The sequence below is a fragment of the Colletotrichum chrysophilum genome (assembly GCF_026319265.1).
Source record: "Colletotrichum chrysophilum strain AFK26 chromosome Unknown scaffold_104, whole genome shotgun sequence".
NCBI lineage: Eukaryota > Fungi > Ascomycota > Sordariomycetes > Glomerellales > Glomerellaceae > Colletotrichum > Colletotrichum chrysophilum.
This window is the reverse complement of record NW_026517391.1, coordinates 17766-34786: the sequence shown is the minus strand read 5'-3', so window position 1 is coordinate 34786 and position 17021 is coordinate 17766. Positions and strand designations below refer to the sequence as shown.

The 17021-nt window shown below is 54.6% G+C and overlaps 4 protein-coding genes across 4 annotated transcripts; 2 read left to right on the top strand and 2 right to left on the bottom strand.

Annotated features, from left to right (window-relative positions):
- Window positions 1-2824: 2824 nt before the first annotated feature.
- Window positions 2825-4828, top strand: COL26b_010081 (uncharacterized protein; the record flags this gene model as incomplete). The annotated part of the gene is made up of 3 exons (XM_053182792.1): window positions 2825-3742; window positions 4123-4281; window positions 4352-4828. The coding sequence occupies 3 exons, from the start codon at window positions 2825-2827 to the stop codon at window positions 4826-4828; spliced, it is 1554 nt and encodes a 517-aa protein (XP_053033239.1).
- A 4786-nt stretch (window positions 4829-9614) lies between these two features.
- COL26b_010080 (uncharacterized protein) lies at window positions 9615-10691 on the bottom strand (the record flags this gene model as incomplete). The annotated part of the gene is made up of 2 exons (XM_053182791.1): window positions 9615-10293; window positions 10354-10691. 2 exons carry the CDS (start codon window positions 10689-10691, stop codon window positions 9615-9617), a joined length of 1017 nt encoding a protein of 338 aa, XP_053033238.1.
- A 1437-nt stretch (window positions 10692-12128) lies between these two features.
- COL26b_010079 (uncharacterized protein) lies at window positions 12129-13798 on the bottom strand (the record flags this gene model as incomplete). Its single annotated transcript, XM_053182790.1, has 3 exons — window positions 12129-13481; window positions 13539-13706; window positions 13763-13798. The coding sequence occupies 3 exons, from the start codon at window positions 13796-13798 to the stop codon at window positions 12129-12131; spliced, it is 1557 nt and encodes a 518-aa protein (XP_053033237.1).
- Window positions 13799-14341: 543 nt separating this feature from the next.
- Window positions 14342-16144, top strand: COL26b_010078 (uncharacterized protein; the record flags this gene model as incomplete). The annotated part of the gene is made up of 1 exon (XM_053182789.1): window positions 14342-16144. The coding sequence occupies one exon, from the start codon at window positions 14342-14344 to the stop codon at window positions 16142-16144; it is 1803 nt and encodes a 600-aa protein (XP_053033236.1).
- Window positions 16145-17021: the final 877 nt, after the last annotated feature.

Below are 17021 nucleotides of genomic sequence, written 5' to 3'. Positions count from 1 at the left end.
ATGAATTAAGGGCGACACCTGTACTCACCTTCTGGTATCCTTTGCATTCGAATTGGTTATTGCCTAGCCCTGTGGCGCTCAACATCGTATTTTTCTCTACGACGAGATTCTTGAGATCGGTTCTCAAATCACAAGCTATCGCAGGGCCTCCATCAATAGAGCACGTCCCGGTCATGGTAGCTGTCCAAGTGTTCTCGTTCAGCGAACATACAGTCTGCCGGGCTTCAAGTTGCTCAGTGGGCAACCCTAGGGCAGGCTGGGTCATGGCTGCTAAGGCAGCGGCTAAGCAAATAAGAGTGTGAGAAAGCATTGTTCAGGATGTCTTGTGGTCGACTGGAGGCGATATGTCAAGTGCGATGTGTGAATGAAGTTCCTCGGTAGAGATGACGAGACATACTCACTCCTTTAAATAGTCTCTGCATCTTGCGGCTGTGTGGTGTTGGCAGCAGAGCCGCCTGGATTGAATTTCTAGTTGGCGTTAACTGCGAGTCATAATAAACCTTATATAGATTCAGATTTATTAGAGGCCGAGTACGCGGTATGGTTGAAGGTTTCAACCGAATTAAAGTAAAATAAGGTAGTTCTTGGAACCGGGAACATACTGACTCAGGGGTCGATCTTCCACCGAGGACTCCGGGACCACAACCACCTAAACACCGACGGATGTATTTTTCTTAATCCTTGGTGATTTCAGTGCAGCGACTCTAACTATTGTCACGGCCACCATAGTTCACGAGAGCCGCAGCTTAGAGTATCAATAGCAGCCCTGAATCATCAAAGAATTATCCTAAACAATGAGTATCGGATCTTCATATCGGTAGCGAGCCTCAACCTTGAAACTTGGAAAGCGCATGTCAAGATGACGCCCATAGGATTAATTCAATTGCATGTTGCTTATGGGATGTTGAGAAGTATTACGATGTTCAGTAAGAAGTGACGTTACAATGCTTTGAGCCACGGGTTTAAAAATGGTTTCTTGGGCTCACAAAGGACTAACTACTAATCTTGACATACATTCTTTCTCTAACTGATTGCTAAGACCTGTGACAGCCTGAGCCTTGAAGTGCATAAGCCTACCGCAGGGGTTGACTGAAGTGGAAAATGCGTAACCTGTTGTAGGCACGGGACTCTTCAGATCGGCGAGCCAACAAAGATAACAAAGAACCATCTTCCTGTCGTGAGACGTTTCGTGTCGAAAACGTCTCCTCGACCTTCTGTGAAGAATTCCTACAGAGAGCGCCTTCTGCGATTTATCAACGTCATTGGTCACAAACAAACCCATAAGAGGGTAGCACAAGGGTTCGTATGTTGACCTCAGCTCAGAATCGAGAGGATGCTGTGTCCACTCCGGAGATATAAACCGCCCTCCGTAGTCATCCCGGACGGAGACGCTCGCGCCCTCTGTTACTGTACTATTAAATGCACAAAATAAGGCACGTACAGAAATAATTGACATCGTCATTATGCGCTTGTTAAATAAGCAACGATCTTTTTTCATGGTTCAAATCAACTATCATGATCTTCGGACTGTTCTTCGCCCTTGCCCAGATTTTGGTGCTAGCGGAGGCTTCTCGTAATACAACGGGGAGTTCCAATTTTGGTCGCTTCCAAACTTCATCGACCCTGTTTTCTCAAGCGACTTTAAAAAACAGTTCCCATTTCCAGATTCCATCGAGGCTCCTCTCTCAGACGACTTGGACGAACAGTTCTCGTACGCAGCGGACATTCCCTTTGATAACAGCTCCGTCGTCGTCCATCAGTAACGTTACTACCGGCTTCCAAAGCTCATCATATCCACCAGTGTCGGTCAGTACCTCTAGCTATCTTCGGACGGTCCCATTGGCGACACCCTTGCCATCATCTACGAAGGACACTATTAGTCTTCCCCAGGATTCATCATATCCTTTATCTCCACATACGTCAACAGATAGTTCCGAGTATATATGGACTGTACCGTGGGTCACAACTCGGTCATCTTCCACGGAGGATCCCGGGATCACAATCACGCAAACACCGACAGGTGCCTCTTTCGTGATCCTTAGCGACTTCAGTATAACCACTCCAACTATCATCACAACCACCAAAGCCGGAAGCAACGACCAAGAGATCGTGCCAGGTACGATGCTGCACCTTGATGGAAGCCTTCCTTGCTGATATGTCGCAGTCATTCTTGTGAAGCCGAAGAAGAAGAACCCCACAGACCCGGATCCAATTCCAGTGCCGGTGGTCTGCTTTGGGTGCTTTCCGGGTATCCAATTCCCACCAAATATCAAAGCGACACTTAATTTACCTGAGATTTGCATTCAGATTCTATGGTTCAAAATTGGAAACTGTCCCTCGGGCGAAGACAAAAAGGGCGGAGGTGGTGGTGGAGGCGACGGCAACGACGATGACAAACCCGACGACGAACCCGACGACCCGGAGAGCACACAAAAGTCAACAGAAAAGACATCGTCAACGTCTTCGTCTTCGTCATCTTCTTCATGCACCATTACTGCGACTGCTACTTACCAGACGGTGTATTGCTCTGTGACCCAGGGTAAGTCAGCAACGTCCCTCAAATTTCCATGGATTGATCTGATTCTAATATTATTGTTACTTTCCAGGCGTCCGTGGAGACAGTACCTCCCTCCTGACGACGGCTCAAACTACATGTCTTAGCAGCACCTACACAACGATCACCGGCTGCAGCGTCACAAACACAGCGACAACAGTGACCACGACCGTTGCCAGCACTCAGATGCCATTTTATCCGCCTTGTTCTCCGCATATTTGCGGTGGCGGTGTCTGCCAATCCACTCCAAATCGGGCGTTGTCTCGCGACATGGAAAAGCGCGGAAACCCAGCTCAGGGCGAATGGGTTGATTCCGACGACTATCCCAACGGATACGCCGAGTTTATGCCTGCTCAGCTCCGAGAGGCAAGAAGTCGGCCGGGAGGTGAAGGCTTCGCACCGAAGCTCCTCAAGCAAGGCCCGGGTCCTGCTCGAGGGCCCTATCCCATCTTCAACGATACCGACGAAGGTGAAGAAGCAGCGCGGGAGTATTATTACTCGGAGCTGCCTGTATCGACCGAATTTCTTATTTTTGAGGACGAGGTACAATCGCTGGCCATTGACCGGATGATCGGCTGCGACGCGATCATACTGGTCTCACGCCTGGGCGCCTTCGTTTGCCATTTCTATCAAGGATCCTGGGACAGCGATAGACACATGGACGACCTTATGAGATTCTGTTACTACGGGCGCCCGGAAAACGACCCAATGCGTGAATGGGCTCAGTACGGCATTGACAATGTCAGAGACCATCCTGAGGAGGGCAAGCGAGGCATCATACTCGGGGACCAGGACTCCGACGCAGAGGAAGACGATTTCGAGGATATTGTCGCCTTCATCATAACGCCCAGAGTGCGGCCGAACATTTGGATAATCGACCGTGACGGGCCCAGAGTCATACCAGATGAACAGATTCTGGCCCCTGACGTTATGGCAGGCCGTCTTAGATATGCGCCAGACAGAGTCAACAGAGTCAAACTGATCTTGACGGGAATCTTCCTCGACATTCCTATCAAGACGATCGATTATCCTCCTGCAATGCTACCGTATGCCGAATGGAGTAGGCTCGAGGCTCTTGATGATACGTTTGCTTTTGCCGAGGGGCTTCAGGATAGCATTGTCGATACGCCCCGCGGTAAGATTCTTCTCCAGTATCAGCCAGCGGCATCCTGTGATCAAGAGGCTGAGGTACGGCTGTTTGTTGATGTTCTCGGATATCAGGGGGAAAAGAAATGGCGTCCGGAGAGTGACCAGGTGTTTCAAGGCTCACCTGCCACTGGTGCCCGATTACGCAGACAAGCATGCCGTCGACCGAACCGAAATGACACAACTTCAGTCGGTGGCAGCGCATCAGCGACCTCCCATCCAGTTACCTCGATGCCGCCGGTACTGTCTATCACATCTCGGAGAAATGAGTCGATACGGCTCTCAACGGCATCGTTATCTTTGAACATCACAATGCTGCCTCCCGTCACGGCGAATACTACCACAGTGGCAAACAGCACAATCATGTCGACTGGTTTCAAATCATCCTTGGTATCTTCGGAATCGTCAATCGCGTCTTACAGAACTTCGTCGGCCGCGCGGAAATCATCATCGGCCACTTCGAAGTCCGCCGCAGTTACCTCAAAGCCGACCTCGTTGACAAGGACCCTCAGCACCTCCGCTCCATCCATCGCTCCATCGGCTACAAAGACCACGTCAGCAACCAGCAGCGACCCGCTGACGTCTGTCGACCCAAGCCCAAAACTCACACCGTTAACCAAACCAGGCGTTCCCGCCCCCTCCAAATTCAAGACATCACTGTTGATGACCTCCGTCTCCACCGCGCGAACTGTGGACCGGCTGCCTGCTACCCAGGCTCCAATAAAGCCAGAGCCGTTCAGCGTGCGAATTCATTACAAAGAATGGACGAGCGGTTGGGGCGGTGCCATAGGCACCCAGGGCGTGTGGGAGATGTTCGTTGCTGGGGTGAGAGCCGAAGTCGACCTCTGTGAGACGGAGGACGTAGGCCATGAGTTCCAGAGCTATTTCCGTCCGTCCGAATGGTTTGACGACAAGCGGCCGCCCAGCTTCGAGGCGGATCAGGCCATATTCGGGAGGAAGAACTGCAGGTACAAGGAGGGCGGCAAATCGGTGCCGGGCAGGTTTTCGTGCGACGGGGTTGACGAGTTTGACTGTCGCTTGAGCGACCGTCCAAAGGTCGAGTGCAAGGAAGCATTTGATATCAAGGTGTTTTATGGCATGGTGGAATGCGTGTTTCCTGTGCAGTAGCATGCATGCGTATGAAGTTGGAATTATTTGACATGTCAAGCATTGCATATTTTTCATCGAGACAACGTTTTCGTATGTGTATTCTCAGAGACACGGAGCAGCAAGGGGAATTTGACTGCAACGATGTGTTACACTTCACCTATTGGTAGGTATTTGATTGAGTGGAGTGTTACACAGAAGATAGGGCACAGCAGCATGTTGGCTCTCCAGCAGCAAGACGCTTCTGTACACTTTGTGATTTCCTACACCATATAAATGTATTGAATCCCCACGTTCGACATTCTCGGTGAATTTCCAAGAGGTCTTCAGCCGCCTGAGTGTCACAAACGGCCTCGGTGACGCGGCCTAGAATTACATTTGTTCATTGTATTCGCTTGCACAACTTATCAGCGGGATTGTGCAGCGCACTGAGATAGTTGTATTACTCCAAACAGACGGAAATGCTCCGACGTGTCATCTTACATTGTGAGAGTCTCCAAGTAATCCGTCTGGGCTAATTGGACCAGGCAAGCGAACTGAGGGTAACATATGCAATCAGAGGAAGCAGTGAGGCTCAACAGCATCCTGCCACGCCACCTGGCGTTCCATCTGCGATATTTAACAGCGGCAAACTTCCCATGATTGATTGATATTACAGAGCGGGTTGTCACCAGCAGAAGGGGTTTCTATTCACCTTCACACGGAATCCGATTATCTTGGGAACCCATCCCCAATTTCAAAGATGTCGACGACGCACGAGTATGAATACATCCCACTCGAAGATCCAGAAATGTGGATCAGACTTCTGAGGCTGTCTCCCTCGACCGAAGATCACCCCGAACTTAGAGGGGAGCTGATCACCTGTCGTCGGGAAGAAGCCCCACCGTACCAACCCGTGTCTTACACTTGGGGCCGGCAAGACCCTACTTCTACCATGTTGCTCAGAAACGATGGGGATCCACAGTGTAGTTGCCCACACAGTGGCGCAGAACATCGACCAGTCATGGGATCAACCACCCAATCTACTTCAGATGTGGATAATCTCTCCCTCCTCACCTCACGACCGACTGGGCTTGACGTCAGGGCCACCGAATGCATACATACCACATGGCGAAGGTTCCATATCAGACCGAATCTCGAAGCAATGCTCCAACAATTCCGCAATTTGTCTGGTTCGAAAGTCTTCTGGGTTGATGCAATCTGCATCGATCAAACCAACAACAGCGAAAAGGGACACCAAGTCCGAAACATGGACAAGATCTACAGGGACAAGCGGCTTCTTATATGGCTAGGAGAACCAACGGACGATAGCAACGTGGTTCTGGATCTTATCGAATCCGTCGACCGTCTCTTCAAGGGGGACGAGCCGGAGGAGATCCAAGAAGAGAAAGCCATTCAGAGCCTCCTTGCACAAAGCGCGTCGACTTGGAAGGCGTTTCGCGAGTTTACTGGACGTCCTTGGTTTACACGCCGGTGGATTGTTCAAGAGGTTGTCCTATCCGGGCACAAGCATGCATACGTGGGAGGTCGAGAGTTTTGCTTTAAACAGATAATCCTTTTTTGCGATCTAATCCGGAACCAGCGCCTCTATCTTTCCAAAGATGAACACGAGTACAGTGAATGCAGAGAAATTGGAGAAAACTCACCATCTCACGCACACGGATTCCAAGCCCCGATCCTTGATCCGATTGATAATCTCAGTCGACTTTGGGATGTCTCCTGCGCAGCTGGACGAAAGGAAAGCGGTGCCCTGACTCTTGAGAAACTACTGGACAATTTTGCGTCATTCGAATCTCATGATCCAAGGGATGGGATCTACGCGTTTATATCTATGGCCAGCGACATAAATAGGATGGACTGGTTCCCGGACTATTCAACAAACCAAACAGTCACAGACGTCTACAGTCAAGCCGTGCTCCACATCATGCGCAGCGGTGGTTCCATTGACATCATATGCCATCGGGCACATGACTGGGGTTTTGCCCGATCAGTCCTCCATCCCTCACGCTAGATACCGTGGTTTGGCCCACGAAAGGTTGAATTCTGGCCGGGACATGATCATTCTATTCATGGATACAACACGAAGTCTTTGACGACATTTGGGCGACCACTACGGGCCTTGAGGCGACATGACCCGGCATATTATCCTCGGGAATGTCAGGGCTGTGGCTCTCACCATCCAAATCGGACCTGTGATGGGTGCGAAGCGTTCATCGAGGGAACAGGGTATGAATGCTTGGATTGCTCGGAGTTCGATTACTGCCACAGATGCATATACGACAGCGCTTCACACCATGATGGTACCCACAGGTTTGAGATCTACAACAAGACCATTTACTTTGCTTCAGGTATAACAGGAGTGTGCGCCCCTCCTGAAGCTCGGGTATTCAGGGATTCGGTCACCTCCACTTTCGGTGATTTGATTGTCCTCCCCGCCGGCGGGTTTCTAGCAGATACCATTCGAGGTCTGGGGGCACCAGGGAGAATAGTTTACAGCGCCGATAAGCTGAACTTTCAAATAAATGGAGATGAATGGAAAAGTCTACCGGGAATGAAAGAAATTGACTTGGATCAGGATGGTCGATTTGGAGACAAGTTCTTCAGAGCTCTCACCGGAAACAGAAGCATTGTCGACGACAGAGTTTGCCATATACCGGAAGAAGACCTGAAGGTCTTTAAGGAGAGCCCTCTATCAAGAAAAATCCCAACGGATGTTAAAAGCAACCTGGCTAGTTCCGTCACTTTCATGTTGTGCAACAGCCGAAGATTTGCGACAACCGAGGGATCTTTGGGGTTTGTGCCATACGAGGCTCGTGTTGGGGACCGCATTGCAGTCCTCATGGGTTGCTCTGTTCCAGTCGTGATTCGGGCCTGGCCAAGCGCCCCCGCGTGGGTGTTGATGGGTGAATGCTACATAGAGGGATTGATGGAAGGAGAATACATGGAGGTCGTGAGAGAGCTGAATCTTTCCCATCAAGATATTTACTTAATATAGGAAACAAACTTTGTTGTCTCGTTGCGGCCTTCGTCTTGTTTCTTAGCTTTCTTTCCATAGTTTCCTACATCAGGTTCCCCCCTACTTGGACATCCTATCGGCTCTAGGTAACATGCAAGGGCTGGAATCGGCTGAGCTTCACAATACATTCAGATCTAGTTGATCTATAGGCCCTCATACCGCAGAGCATAACCTAAAGTGGGCTCTAAGAAGAGAAATTCAATGCTAACCATAGGTTCAGGCTTAGTGTGATTAGCAAGACGATGCCCTTCAATATATGAAGCCCTGAAGACAGGATAAGTCTAGCCACATACTGTCTCGCAGTCCTAAGAGCTAATGTTACAGCCGCAGCGGAAACTTGCGAGTATGATTATACATTTCTCTTTGATAGCCGCAGCGTTTTAGGCTTTGCTATCGTTGCAAGAGTGCGAGCACCTCATCCTCGCAGCAGCTATTGTGTTTGCTATCCTACCAATTGTCGAATAACGCCAGCACAATACGGATCCATCATCCATAATTTCGCCAGTTCTAAATTTACTGGATTTTGTCATTCGCTAGGAAGAAGTGTCGATCAACTCGAATAACATAAGACTCGCTGTGTCCCGTGTACTCTTGTACTGGCTTTATCCAGCGCTCAATGGGATACACTGGCGATGCGCAAGATCCTGTTCAACCACGGTCTCAAGACCAGCGACGATGAGCTTCTCAGATTGCCGTCCGCATCAACCGACATGTGAAGGCCGCGAAACGAGGCCGGTGGGGACCCAGCTACAGGGGCAATGATCCAGCGCAACAACGACCGCAATGTCGTCATTCCTTCATCCTCTTTTCGCCGAGAAAGCATTTCGCTCCGTCGCGTTATTCAACCAAACGCGAGTTTCCCAATATGCATCGCCGCCCGAGAATAATGAAGGACGTCGGAACACCCGGCCACGTCCACCTTCAAAAACTCCCGGCCTCGACAACCGACAACCTGCAACACAAAGTCTCGAACGGCTCCGAGTCGGAACCCACGGCTGGGCCACCCCCCCACCCCCACCCCCGGTTAGCGCACGCCCCACTGGGCACCACGGCATTTGGCCCCGGGAAAACAAAAAGGAGGGAAGGGGCGCTGGAGGAGGGGCGAAGAATGCGAGGGGGGGAGCTTTTCTTTCGCGACCGCATGGGTGTCCGTACATTTCCGAGGGAAGCCGGCGGGGCAACAGTTCAGTTACCGACCTGTGGTTTCAACGTAGGTTTTGCGTGTGCTTTTTTTGGGTTCTGTCGTCTGATGGAATGTGCAATTGGAATCTCATAGATTGCGCATCGTTTGACCCAGTCTTCGTAAATCATTGCATACACCGGAGAGGTTCGCCGTTCGGGCTGGTGCTCTCCGACAGTCTCCGTCGCGACACAGGTAACACCATCCAACAACCCCCCCACCATCCCTTCCCCAGGGAACACCCGCGCTCGCGAGCCGAGGATATTGGTGTCGTCAGTCCGGAAATCCCGCCCAGCTGTACACGCACAGGTGTCACTGTCACATTGCAATCAATCATACTTTCAAACGTTCCGTTGAACAGAATTTTGGGATCTATTTTGTGTTGGCTGCGCCGACGCCATTTGGTCGTCGCGCATGAGGGGGGAATATACAACAACAACTGTGTCTTCAATCAAACAATGCCTACTCCGATGCTCGGAGCAAGATGCCCAAAATATGCCAAAAAGAAAAAAAAAGTAAAAACATGGAAAAATATCATTCTAAGCACCGGCCGTAGATGAATGCATCGCATCGCCCCATATCCCTTTTCTTGGTGGGATACTTTCCATTACTTAAAACTTGTTCTGGTTCGCGTTCTGCTTGAACATGGTCGCGTCGGGCTTGTACTTCTTAGACACCAGGCGGACGTCGTACTCGACATCCAGCACGGCGCCGTTGGGCTCGTCCTTGACGGGCACGAAGTCGAGCAACAGGTCGGGCTTGACGGCGCTGACGGTGTCGGTCTCGAGGTAGGGGTCGTCGCGCGGGTACAGCTGAGCCGTGACACCAATATAATCGTCGTGGGTGACCATCATGTGGATGTGGGCGGGGCGGTAGGGGTGGCGGCCCATGATCTTGAGCAGGTCGGCCGAGGGGCCGGTGGTGTCGATGGCGTACTCGGTGGGCTTGAGGCAGTAGAACCAGAAGCGGCCGTCGGCGTCGGTGCGGAACTTGCCGCGCAGGTTGTGGCGGGTCTGGTTCTCCGGGTCGAAGACGTCGTACTTGCCGTTGGTGGAGGCCTGCCACATGTCGAAGACGGCGTTGGGGATGCCCTTGCCGGTCTCGGCGTCGTAGATGCGGCCGTGGAACTTTGTGAGCTGGGCCTTGTTGTCGTTGGGCATGTTCTGCACGACGGAGGCGCCGAGGTCGCGGAAGGGGGTCTCGGGGGACCAGAAGGGGCCGAGGATGGTGGAGGAGGTGGGCTGCGCGCCGGACTCTGTGACGACGTGGTTGTTGATCTCGTCGACGAGGCTGTTTTGGGTGTTGTTAGATGGCGGTGATGAATATCTCTAGAAAGGGGTGATGGCTTACGACTCAATACCCAGAATGTCCATGACTCTCCAGGCCTCGTTGCGGTTCTTCTTGTAGGCCTGGCCGATGGAGTTGATGTAGTTGACGCCGAGCACCCACTCGTCCTGCTTCAGCTCGACCTCCCTGCAGAAGTCGTGCATGTGCCTGATGAGGGAGGTGAGGATTTCCCTATGGCGGGGCAGGGTCTCGGGGGCCATGAGGTCGATGACATGTTGTGTGAAGTTGGGGTCGAACTTGCTGTTGTTGTCGTTCTGGTTGCTGGTCTTGACGCCGTTGGTGCCGTTGGCTCCGTTGGTGTGGCCGTTGGTGTGGGCTCCGTTGACGCCGTTTGTTGCCATTGTGCCGGGTGTTGTATGTGTTTGTATGTGTATGAGAAGAGGGGAGAGAGGGTTGTGAGGTGGGGGTATCAAGAATGAGAGTGTTACAGATTGCTTCGCGATTACGGTAAAGGGCGAAGGACAGGTAGCGCGGGGCTTTGGTTGTAGAGGATGATGATGTCTGGGGAAGAGAGAAGAGGCACGATGGACATGTCACGAAGGGGGACCCTGAAGTTAAGTATGAATCTCAGGGACGCGGGAGCAGTAGGGATGAAAGAATGGACCAGGACCGAGGGCACGAGTCGTCGTATGATGGGCGGCAAGAGAAATCGGCAAATTGACCAAAGGCGCAATCACGATTGGGGAGGGGACCTTGGGGCTGGGCACCCATCCGTAGGGGCAGGCAGGTACCAAGACCGGACCTGGGGGACCTGGGGTAAAACTTTAGCTCATGGCTTTCGCCTCCGCCACGCCCAGTCTCTTTTTCTTTGCGCAGCTGTCTGAGAGTGAAAGAAAGACAGCTTTTGGGCAAAACATATTACCGGACTGCGCTGCCGTGGAAAAGTAATGTTCCCAGCGTGGCACAGTCCAAGTGCGGGGTATCCGTCAGGTACGTACTTTGTAGTGTAGATGCGGGGGAGGGTGGTCCACTGTAACTCACTGGAAAGCAGCAGATGCGCGGCGCTGAGTGGTTGGATTGTTGAAGGGATGGCCTGTGCGGCGGCGCGTGGTGCAGGTATTATATTTTGGAGATGCGCCATTGGACGCCGCCCGTGGGGAAGGGGCTGCCTCCGGGCTCGGGGGTCGGTAACGGATCACGGCTTGAGGCTGCTTGCTTGCTGTCTGCTGTGCGCTCTGCTGCTGCTGCTCGCGTCTTCGCGTGTTACCTCACCCAAGGACGTGGGTCTCGCTGACTCATCACCATTGTCCTCACCAGCATGACCTTCAAAAACTACCCAAAAAGAGTTTCGGGACGGATTCCTGGCACTTGCACATCGGATGTTTTCATTCTTCAAGCCCCCGTCCATCGTGCCACCCGTGGATCCATGGGGAAGATTGATATCCAAAAAGTTGGGGGAGCGGAGGCGAGGGGGGGGAGTTACATGCTTCCGGCAAGACCCAACGGCTTGGTGCACACCACACCACCGGTTCGACGACACGGTTGGGAGGATTGGAATCGTACGTCATGTTGGTCGCGCGCCGACATCCATGGCACGAGGTGCAGCCAGCCTATTGCGCCGTGTCTATCGCATTTTGCCTTTCGTCTATTGGCTTGAGCTGCCTCTCCAGTGTTGGTGTTGGAAGTGTGGCTGAAGGTGGCTTGGTAGGGCAGTCACTGTCGAGTTCTCATCTTCTAAGCCAACAATGCGTCTCGTCTGTCAGAAATAGTTGTAGTCATAACGGGTGGCTAATGTTCAATGTGTGTATTGCTATCAAATCTAACCTACCACATCTTGATCAATACTTCACAGTCGCCGTGTTCGCCTCCGGCATCGGCTGGAACTCATTCACCCACTTGTTCCTCGGCTTGCTCAACGTACTCTTCCCGCGACGCAGGAAATTCCCATCGCCCATCTTCCCCAGCAGTCCCCCATTGTCCCTATCCCAAACCACCTTGCCCCTCAAGATGGTATACCGCGGCCAATTTTCAAACTTCATCCCCTCAAACGGCGAGTAGTCAATGTCGTGGTGCAGCATCTCGTTCTCCAGCTGAAACGCCTCCATCTTCGCCACCTCCCCTCCCCCAGCCGTGGCAGCCACCTGGTCAGCCGTCGGATACCAAATCACAAAATCCGCATCATACCCCGCCGCAATCGCCCCCTTCCTATCCCCCAACCCATAAAGCTTCGCCGGGTTCGTCGCCGTCACCTCCACAAACTTCTGCGGCGTCACCCTCCCCGCCAGCACGCCCCCCTGAAACAGCACCGGCAGCCGCGTCTCCAGCCCCGGCAGCCCGTTCGGCACCTTATCATACCTCATCCCCCCGTCCGCCGCCAGCCCCGCCTTCTTCCCGCTCGGGTGGTCGTACTTGCTCGGCGCGTGGTCCGAGCTGAACGTCGTGAACGTCCCGTTGACGATGCCCGTCCACATCGCCTCCAGGTCCATCGCGTCCTCGCGCAGCGGCGGGCTGCAGATGTGCTTCGCCCCCGAGAAGGCGTCGTGCGCCGGGTGGTTCGGCCGCAGCGCGTCCGCCGTGAGATACAGGTAGTGCGGGCACGTCTCCGCGTGGATGGGCAGCAGCCGCGTCTGCGCGGCGCGCACGTGGCCCGCCGCCGTCTTGGACGACATGTGCACGATCAGGATCGGCACGTCGGAGAGCTCCGCGAGCGAGATGACGCGGTACACGGCCTCGTCCTCGGCGATGTTGGGCCGGCTGATGGCGTGGTAGTACGGCGCCGTGAGCGCCTGCTCGGCCAGCCGCGCCGTGATCCAGGAGATCATGTCGCTGTTCTCGGCGTGCACCATCGTCGTCATGCCCAGCGCGCGCGTCGCCATCATCACGTCGAGGATCTCGCCGTCGCGGAGCTTGAGGGGCTCGTACGTCATGTAGAGCTTGACGGAGGAGATGCCCTCGCGCACGTAGTGGGGCAGCTCGTCGCGCAGGATGGTTGGGGTTGGGTTGGTCAGGATGAGGTGGAAACCGTAGTCGCAGTAGGACTTGCCCGTGGCGCGGCCGTGGTAGTCCTCCACGACGGGGTGGATGGACTCCTGCGTGCGGGACTGCGTTGCGAAGGCGATCACGGTGGTGGTGCCGCCTGCGACGGCGGAGCGGGTGCCGGTTTCGAAGTTGTCTCCTGTGGGTGAGTTGTCCTAGGTTTATGATGATGAGCGAGAGGCATGAAAGTTGCGGGTGTTTTTGAGACTTACCTGGTCGAGATGGACGTGGGAGTCCACGCCGCCGGGCATGACGAATGCATGCTGTGCGTCGATAGTGGTCTTGGCCGAGAAGATGGACTTCAAGTCCTGACCCACTGCGAGGATCTTGCCGTCGCGGACGACAATGTCTTGACGGGCGTGTACATCGGAAGCCGTGACCTGGTGTCTTGTGAGTCTTTATCCTGGTGTTGAGTGATTATGATGTGGGCACTTACAACCGTGGCATTCTCAATGATGAGATCGACCTCCATGATAAAATGTTGTTATGTTCAGCTCTTAGGCACTCACTGCAAGGGTCTTGAGGTGAGGATTCTGTGAGAATCCGAGCTTTCTTCGCCCAGAAACCAATGTGACCTTGCTTGTCAAAATTGATTGGGAATGGCTTCACTCTCAATGACAGAAAGTCTCACAGTAATCAATGATTCATGGCGTTCGGCGAGCAGCAAGATAACAAGCACTTGGCCGCGCTGCGACGATAGGCGAACCTAAGATAAAGATAGGCTCGACAGACCGATACGCGGTTGGCGGACGGCCGGCCTATCAACCTTATCGGGCGGACAGGGGTGCGAGGGAGCTCTCCCCGGAGACAGATCGGACGAGGCATCGCCGTGTAAATGCACGTGAGGGGTAAATGTGGTTGCAATTAGCAATAACCGTCTGCAAAGACAAGCCTCTGTATCGTGGTATTCAACAGGATAATAAGAGTGGCGATTGAGCCGTTTGCTGAGCAGGACCAGCGGTCTTTACACGAGAGTTGCAGAAGCCACTCACAGAAAGTAACACACACATCCGCGATGGCATCACCAAGGACACTGCGCGTGGCCGCAGCCCAGATGGGCGCCACACACTACGGCGACGAGCGCAGCAAGACGCTCGACCGCATGATCAAGCTCCTCGAAGCCGCCGCCGCCAAGGGCGCGCAGGTCGTGCTCTTCCCCGAGGCCGCCTTCACCACCTTCTTCCCGCGGCACCTCATCAACGACCCCGTCGAGCTGGACGCCTTCTTCGAGAAGGGCGACGTCTCAACGCAGCCGCAGACAAAACCGCTCTTCGACAAGGCGCACCAGCTCGGCGTCGACATCTCCGTCGGCTTCGCCGAGAAGGCCGACGACGGGCAGACGTTCAACTCGTGCATTTACTACCACGCCAAGAGCGGCTCCATCCTCTCAAAGTACAGGAAGATTCACCTCCCCGGCGACTTCGAGCCGTTCGCGGACCCGGAGGCGACGAACCAGCTCGAGAAGCGCTACTTCAAGCCCGGCGACCTGGGCTTCAACGCCTTCCGCGTCCCGGACCTCGTCGCCTCGCCGCCGGAGCGCGGGGACCCCATCTTCGGCATGATGATCTGCAACGACCGGCGCTGGGCCGAGAGCTGGCGCACGCTGGGCCTGCAGGGCGTCGAGGTCGTGCTGTGCGGGTACAACACGGCCGGCTTCGCGCCGCACCTGTGGGGGTCGAGCGCCGACATGGACCCGGAGGTGGCGCGCGAGAAGGCCGTGTTCCACCACAAGCTGGTGATGCAGGCGCACAGCTACACAAACGCGTGCTTCAGCGTGAGCGCCGCGCGGTGCGGCATGGATGATGGGAAGTACGACCTCATCGGCGGCAGCTGCATCACCGGGCCCGAGGGCGAGATCATCGCGGAGGCGTCCACGACGGAGGACGAGGTGGTGTATGCGGAGATCAACCTTGACGAGTGCCGCCCGGGCAAGGAGCGCACGTTCGATTTCGCAAGGCACCGGCGGGTGGAACATTACAGCCGGATCACGGAGCAGACCGGCGTCGTGGAGCCTCCGAAGCTCGGGGCCCAGGCGGTGAACGGCGTCACCAACGGGACTGCGGTCAAGGACAAGAAGATCCGCATCCTGCTCGTCAACCCGAACAGCACAAGGGCGATGACGGACGCCTGCGTCGCCATGGTCGAGAGCCAGCTTCCCCCCGACGTGGTCGTCACCGGCTTCACCGCGCCGCGGCCGTCGCCCTCGGCGATCGAGGGCATGTTCGACAACGTAATGTCCGCCGCGGCCGCCGCCCGTGCAGTGCTCCCCCTCGCAGCGACGCACGACGCCGTGCTGGTCGCGTGCTACTCCGACCACGCCCTCATCCGCATGCTGCGCGAGGAGCTCCCGCGGCAGCCCGTCATCGGGATCATGGAGGCGTCGCTCTTCGCCGCGCGCACGCTCGGCGGCCGCTTCGGCCTCGTCGCCGTCAGCGAGCGGTCCAAGGTGCTGCACGAGGACAGCATCCACCACTACGGCTTCTCGACCTCGTGCGCGGGCGTGCTGTCCTGCAAGCTCGGGGTGCTGGACCTGCACGAGAAGAGCCAGGACGAGGTGATGGCCATCATGGCGAACGTTGGCAAGAGGCTGGTGGAGGAGAAAGGGGCGGACGTGTTGTTGCTGGGGTGCGCTGGTATGACGCCTCTCAAGGGCGCGGTGGAGGAGGCCGTTGGCGATGAAGTGCAGGTTGTTGATGGTGTGTTGGCTGGTGTGCATCACCTGGTGGGTATGGTGCGCATGGGCGGCGCGACGGCAAAGAGGGGTGTGTACAAGAGCTCCGCCGCGGGTCGCAAAGCCCGTGGTCAGGATTGGATTTGAGCGTCTGTAGTTGGAAATGATGATAAAGATGCCCAAATGGCAACAGCATTGGGATAGTGATCACCAAGGCCCCAAAAACCCGCTTCCCAAAGTCGGGATGTGACCGCAAACTCGGTACACGTATAACAGCTCGTCCTATGTGGTTGCGTCAATGATCGATTCCCAAGTACATAGTCCTGAGTCTTTCGTACGTACTCATGATCCTGTATCTGTGGCAAAATCTATGGACGTTAGCGAGTCCATGTCATCCGCAAACCAACTCGTGAAGTTGTCTGTGAAGTTATCCACAGCATAAAGATCTTCGAGATCAGGAGTTGTCTCTGGTATCATGTAGTCCGAGCACAAAGCTTGACCATCAAGTCTCAGATGTGCCGCTGAGCTTCCATCGGCAGCACCAAGAGATGCAGCAAAGGCTTTCGGTGTCATGAGAAAACACTTTTTGAATTGCCGGTGAAGGTGCGTGCTGGTGATACCCAGCTTCCGGGCCATGCTCTCCACGGTCCACTTGACATTGTCGGCTTCCGCGGCCAAAATCATGGCATGTGCGCGGTGTGCAATCCTGCGGCCGCTATTGTCCCTAGTCCAGCTATCATTGCACGGCTCGCACCGCTTGCATGGCCGGTACCCGGATTGCGAGGCATGCTGCAGGTCATTGAAGAAGATGACGTTACCCCGTCGAGCAACGCGACCAGGGCACGTCGGCCGGCAAAATATCTGGGTCGACTTGACGCCGTAGAAGAAGGATGAGTTGGCGGAGAGGTCTCGACGAGAGACTAGAAGCCACCGAGCAGAGTCGCTGATCTCGTTGGCTTGAGATGCCATCGACTGGGCGGCTGATGAAGATGATTGCAAGTCACGAGGGAAAAGGGTGAGGAAG